Genomic DNA, 6,788 nt, shown 5'->3' on the forward strand with positions numbered 1-6,788 from the left:
TATATATATATATATATATATATATATATATATAAGCGAGAGGGAGCGGTAGTTGCCAAACGAAAAAACTTTGCAGTATTTATCAATACTATATCTTCTTAGGTTCTAATTTCCCCTTGCTGAACAATGAGGAAAAAGTACCAGTTATATATACTGCGATTGATTAAACCAATCAGATTCGCTGTCGAAAATTCTTCCGCATTGCTTGTCAATCCTTTTCTTTTTGAAATGGTTAAATACATAATAATATGCTGGAGTGGATTAACAATGTTTAGTTTCTTTCCCAATACAGAATAGCTGTGTGCGATAAAACGACTTGAACTACAAACATCTCTTATCGGTTCAGTCAGCCAGAAGCGCTGGAGATTTACGAATGGTGCAAGGGAATTAATTAGGTAAGGGAGATAACTAAGGATACACATCAGCTGAAAGAATTGAGTAACCAACGCACCCAAGCCGTGAGAGATAGAAAGACACAAACACAAGTATCTATCTATCTTTCTATACATATATTTATATACATATATCATCATCGTTTATGATGACACACACACATATATATATATATATATATATAATACAAATAATATGTGAGTGTATGCATATATACGTACATGTATGTACATATCTACATCTACATGTATATATAGATGTATATCTGGGTACAGGACGTCACAAAAAAAACGTGGACAAAATGAAAAACAGAACATAAACAGACCACAGAAAACTCACAGGCCACACACACACACACACACATATATATATATATATATATATATATACATATACATATACATACATGCATTCACACACAAACCTAAAGTCTTCTGGTGTCATCTGACAGTTACCAACAATCGACACACAACATGCAATGGTGGAATTCAACATGAATGAAGGACTCTACATCCTGACTGACCTAAACAGCCTACATGGAACCTTTGTCAATGAAGTCAAAGTTCAGAATTCATCAGTGAGACTTCACCAAAATGATATCATACAATTTGGAGCAAATGGTCATCCATACGAATTATTTATGTGTAATTCACCAATGGTAAGTTTACTTCTATTAATTTCATCATCATCATCATTATTATTATTATTATTATTATTAGTATTGTTAACCCTTTAAGGTCAGGTGTGACTTATTGACACAACATGCTTTCTTCTTGCAAAAGATGGGTGTGGCTTAATGACAAACTGCTAAATTGGGAAGAAGATGGGTGTGGTATATAAGGCACATTTGCATTGTATTGGAACTTGTGGAACTCTCAGGGAAAACAAGAAAAATATGTCAAAGTTTTCCAAATTGAAGAAGCCAGGTAACATTGAAAGAAGAAAATATGGAAAACCTTCTTACGTTATGTTAGCATGATAAGCACAATGTGACAATGACCAGAACTTTCCACAAAGACATAGTAAACAGTTCTAAAGTAAATTACAAAAAACAAAGAAAGTTGTGCAGAAACCTGACTGTATTATTGATTATTATGACTAATATGCGCCTAGTTGCTATAGCAGGCATGCAACTGGCGACACTTGAGTGTGCAAGGAAAAGTGTAAAACGGTACAAAAAATTATTTTTTCATATTATGGATGCTGTCATGCTGAATTCTCAAAACATGTACCTTATAAAAACTAGTAACCACATGATGTTCAAAGATTTCCATAGAGAAACAGTATGCCAATTGCTTGCCAAATATGGCAAACTCGCAAATACAGCACTAGGAAGGTCGGCAAATGATGATAAGGGCAGTGGTGGTGGGGAATATGTTGGTAGTTGTGGTAGTGTTGAGGTTGAATATGGTGGTGGTAATGATAGTAGTGGTTGCCATGATGGTGAGGGTAAATATAGTGGTAGTAGTAGTGGTGGCGGTGCTGGCAAAGGTGGTGGTAGTAGTGAGATGTGATAGTTATGGTGGTAGAGTGAAAGCTGGTGGGTGAATATGGTAGTAGTAATGGCAGTAATAGTAGTGGCGGTGGTGGTAATGGAAGTAGCAATAGTGGTGTTATTGGGATTGGTAGCGGTGAAAGTGTCCCACCCTACCCACTCCACCATCAAATATTCATCTCTACCGATGTTTTATTGATTTAATGAATTATAACATTAATTTCCATTTCTTCCACTCTATGTCTAGGTCACTTGTTCAGAAATACGACCTTTGAAGAAGACAGCATGGAGTCAGACCAAGAAGAACATCTCAACAGAAAATATATTTCCTCTTCCGTCAGCTTCGTCCTTACCCCATCTTTCTCCAGCTCCTTACCAAACGAAACTCGAAGTCCCCACATCTATGACAACCTGGAGCACAGTGGCAGAAAACGTCAACAATGGTTTTGGAACAAGGGCGGCTACAGGCTCCATAACCCCTCCTTGGTCATTTACTTTATCGTTGCCTCAGAACAGGTTCCTGCAGAAGAGGCCGTCAGAGACTTCTAGAAGGATCATGATGGAAACAAGGACCACATCAACACAAACCACGAATGTATATTCAACACAGGGTAATATGAATTTAGTTTAGTACAGTGCCTCTGCAACTGGTATGCCATTGGCACACTAGTGTGCCATGAGACGATGCTAGGTGTGCCTCAGTGTAATTTGAATATAATCCTTTTCCCTATACTTTTAGTTTCATTTTTAGTTCAGGTGTGCCGCCGAATTCTGAAAAGAATATAAGTGTGCCACAGGTGAAAAAAAGGTTGTGGAGCACTGGTTTAGCAACATTCTGATGGCCCTTTTTTGAAATTTAAGGGACAGAGCAAAATGTTGGTTATGGAATATTGTAGCTTTGCCTTTCGCCGTTTATCTTTTACTTGCTTCAGTCATTGGACTGTGGCCAAACTGGAGCACCTTGAAGAATTTTAGTGGTGGGGAGGTCCAATGTGACATGAGGCAAATTTGTGTGTTATGTGCTATTCTTTTATTCATTTACTTGTTTCAGTCATTTTTTAGTAAAAGAAATCAACCTCAGGACTTATTCTTTGTAAGCTCAGTACTTATTCTGTCGCTCTCTTTTGCTGGGCCACTAAGTTACAGGGACATAATCACATCAACATCAGTTGTCAAGTGATGGTGGGAGGACAAACATAAATACAAAAACACACTCACATAAATATATATATATACATATACAACGGGCTTCTTTCAGTTTTTGTCTACCAAATCCACTTACAAGGATTTGGTTGGCCTGAGACTAGAGTAGGAGACACCCACCCAAGGTGCTATGTAGTGGAACTGTACCCGGAACCATGTGGTTGGGAAGCAAGCTTCTTGCTACACAGCCACACCTGCCCCTATGTGGAAAGTTTGCATGTTATGAGGGAAATTTGCATGTTATGAGGGAGGTTAGTGTGTAATGTGTGAAGTTAGTGTGTAATGTGAGATATCAGAGTGTAATGTAGGAGCACAGTGTGAAATGTGAGACATGTGTGATGTAGAACAGTGTGTTATGTGGTAAGTTGGTGTGACATAAGCTAACACAATATACCTTTGTTAGACTGAGCTAACTTTCATGCGTGTATAAAATGTTGTTCTGCTACATTCTTCTGTTCTCTGCTGCAGGGCTCAGCAACAACATTACATCAATATCTGTTAATCAATATTATATAAAACATTTTCTTTACAACAGGTGATGGTTACTCATTGACCTCCCCTTCTGCCTCATCCTCTTATAATCGGACTGAGCAACCTATCAACTTCACACAAGAGATTCTAAATTCTTCATACACAATCCACCCACCAAGGGACCACATGTTCACTAACAAGGTCAGTAAACCTCCTCCTCCTCTTTCTTCTTTCTTTTTCTCGTTGCCTCTACACTCTGGTTTAAATGTACATTTTTTTTTACATGTAATTTGAGGTGCCAGGAGGCACTCTCTTTGTCCTACTGCCACCACCACCACCACCACTCCTACTACTACTAATACTATCATCACCACCACCACCACCACCACAATTACTACTACTACCACCACCACGTCACAATTATTACTACTACTACTGCTGTTGCTGCGACTATTACTACTACGACTACTGCTGCTACTACTACCTTTATTTCTACTACCGCTACTACTACTACTACTACTACTACTACTACTACTACTACTACTACTACTACTACTACTACTACTCTACTGCTGCTATACGTCAGAGTCTGTTAAAGTCTGTAAGAATAGGCTAGAACAAAACAGAGCCCTTGCAGTAGAAGAGCTAAAACTGGATGCCCTTCCTAACACCAACCTCAAGTTACCATGCAGAACATATGGTTGGGAAGTCAGCTTCCCACCCACACAGACTAGCCTTCACTTCTCATAAATGCTATTTCCTATAAGTTCCAGAAGTAACATCTGTTTGATATTTAATCATACAACATGTAGCGTGTTATATATCTTTGATGAATTTCAGAACAACAGTTGCTCGGTACAAAACAGCACAACATGTAGCATGAAGCTTTTAAGAGATCAATGTGAACAGCAACATGTAGAGAACAAGAGTGAAATGAAAGACGAAAGTGTTGAACTGCAGCCAAAATGTCGGCCTGTTTCTTCATCTACACCATACAGTGCCACAGCAAGATACAATGACAACCAGCCATCAGATTTTTGTGACGGGCATAAGACAGTACAGGTAAATATATATATAACATACTAAAGTTGTTGTTGTTGGCACTCCGTAGCTTACGACATCGAGGGTTCCAGTTGATCCGATCAACAGAACAGCCTGCTCGTGAAATTAACGTGCAAGTGGCTGAGCACTCCACAGACACGTGTACCCTTAACGTAGTTCTCGGGGATATTCAGCATGACACAGAGTGTGACAAGGCTGACCCTTTGAATTACAGGCACAACAGAAACAGGAAGTAAGAGTGAGAGAAAGTTGGGGTGGAAGAGTACAGCAGGGTTCGTCACCATCCGCTGCCGGAGTCTCGTGGAGCTTTAGGTGTTTTCGCTCAATAAACACTCACAACGTCTGGTCTGGGAATCGTAACCGTGAGTCCGCTGCCCTAACCACTGGGCCATTGCACTTCCACAACATACTAAAGTAGCTGGTTTTAAAATCTCTGAAAGAGATTCATGTAGTAACAGTATTTAACAGTAATGTTTGTTGTTGCTTTTACATGGCGGTTCCATGCAGAACAATGTTACATTTTAACCACTGGAATACATCTTTTCCAGCTTACCACACAGCCACACTTGCGCATACACACACACACACACACACATGTATAATAGGCTTCTTTCAGTTTCCATCTACCAAAGCCACTCACAAGGCTTCGGTTGGTCCGAGGCTATTGGAGAAGACACTCGCCCAAGCTGCGACTCAGTGGGATTGAACCTGGAACCATGTGGTTGGGGCACAAACTTCTTACCGCACAGCCACACCTGTACCTAATATTGTACACTTTTTTTTTTAATTTACAGGTGTTGAAAGTGGATTCGAAACCAGATCCATCCAGTGTGTATGTTAAAAATGAGATGGACAATAAAGCCAGGCAGTTAAGTAAAGTACAGATAGAAGTGGATCAACTGAGAAAGGACAAAAACATCATTACTGGACTTGTGTCTCAGCTGCAGAGAGAAGTGTCCAATAAGGTGGGTCGTTACGGCACTCATGTCTTGGCTTCAGAGAGAGAGGCTTTGTAGTAAGGGTGGGTCATAACAGGTTTGGGTGTCTTAGCTCTAGGAAGAGATTTTTTTTTTATAAGGAGACTGGTGTCTCAATATTAGAAAGAAGTGTTTACTACTACTACTACTACTACTACTACTACTACTACTACTACTAATAATAATAATAATAATAATCATCATCATCATCGTCGTTTAACGTCCGCGGACGTTAAATGATGATGTAATTATTTAGTTTTGGATTGTTTAGTCTAGGGTTGGTGTAAGAGGTTGGATCTGGTCAGTTTGAACATAAGACAGGTAGAAAATTTTGGCCAGATATGGCCAGTTTGAATGCTAAAGAGTTAAAGGTACCCATGTCTCTAGAGTGCTCACCCACTTGCACTTTAATTTCAAGAGCAGGTTGTTCCATTGATCAGATCAACTGGAACCCTCGTCATCGTAACCGATGGAGTGACAGTTTTAAGACAGGAACACTAAGACATATGAAATTCTGTGAGTTTGAACTTAAGAATAACCCTTGGTAAATTATACCTACTCATAGTACCTGTTAGTATGAAACCCAACTGAAGAATCAGTTTCTGATTTTGTTTACATGACCAATTCTAATGTCTTTTCAGGATGGTTCCATCTTGAAGTTGACCCGAGAACTTGAAACCCTCAAAAAGGAGTCCTGGAAGAAAGAAACTAACCTGCAGCAGCTGACAACTAAGGTTTCTATCTTGATCGTTAATCTTTTGTGCTTGCTTCAGTCATTGGACTGCAGCCATTCTGGGGCACCACCTTGAAGGGTCCAGTTGAACAAATTTACAAATTGTCCCCAGAACTTATTTCTTAGAGTTTGGTATTGATTCTATTAGTCTCTTTTTGTTGAACTGTTAAGGTACAGGGATGTAAACACCAGCTGCCAAGCAGTGGTGATGGGGGGGGGGAACAGACACAAATACACAGACACACGGCACTCCTTCGTTGTAATTATAATTCTTGTCAACTGAAGCACATGATTTGTTTAGGTCTAATTGGCCTTTTCCATAAAGGAGGGATGGGAAATGACTGGGGAAGACGGTACGGTGAGCCTTTCTGCTTTGCATAACCACTGACAAGGGAGGAAGTTTCATAAATACAGAAGAAAGCGATGGTCGGTGACCGATAGAGAGAGAGAGAGA

General features: G+C 39.6%; 2 protein-coding genes across 6 annotated transcripts in view; one reads left to right on the forward strand and one right to left on the reverse strand.

Annotated features, from left to right (window-relative positions):
• Window positions 1–6,788, reverse strand: part of LOC106872367 (uncharacterized) — a 115,353-nt gene that overhangs the window by 18,450 nt on the left and 90,115 nt on the right. The gene's annotated exons all lie outside the window — the stretch shown is intronic.
• The window catches only part of LOC106872381 (forkhead-associated domain-containing protein 1), a 53,736-nt gene that overhangs the window by 16,282 nt on the left and 30,666 nt on the right, over window positions 1–6,788 (forward strand). For both annotated transcript variants that reach the window (XM_014919370.2, XM_014919361.2), the window contains exons 3-8: window positions 845–1,051; window positions 2,136–2,499; window positions 3,627–3,763; window positions 4,403–4,624; window positions 5,419–5,589; window positions 6,243–6,335. In XM_014919370.2, the coding sequence (XP_014774856.1) occupies window positions 845–1,051; window positions 2,136–2,499; window positions 3,627–3,763; window positions 4,403–4,624; window positions 5,419–5,589; window positions 6,243–6,335 (1,194 nt within the window). The remainder of the gene's footprint in view (window positions 1–844; window positions 1,052–2,135; window positions 2,500–3,626; window positions 3,764–4,402; window positions 4,625–5,418; window positions 5,590–6,242; window positions 6,336–6,788) is intronic.

Source organism: Octopus bimaculoides, chromosome 26 (assembly GCF_001194135.2).
Source record: "Octopus bimaculoides isolate UCB-OBI-ISO-001 chromosome 26, ASM119413v2, whole genome shotgun sequence".
NCBI lineage: Eukaryota > Metazoa > Mollusca > Cephalopoda > Octopoda > Octopodidae > Octopus > Octopus bimaculoides.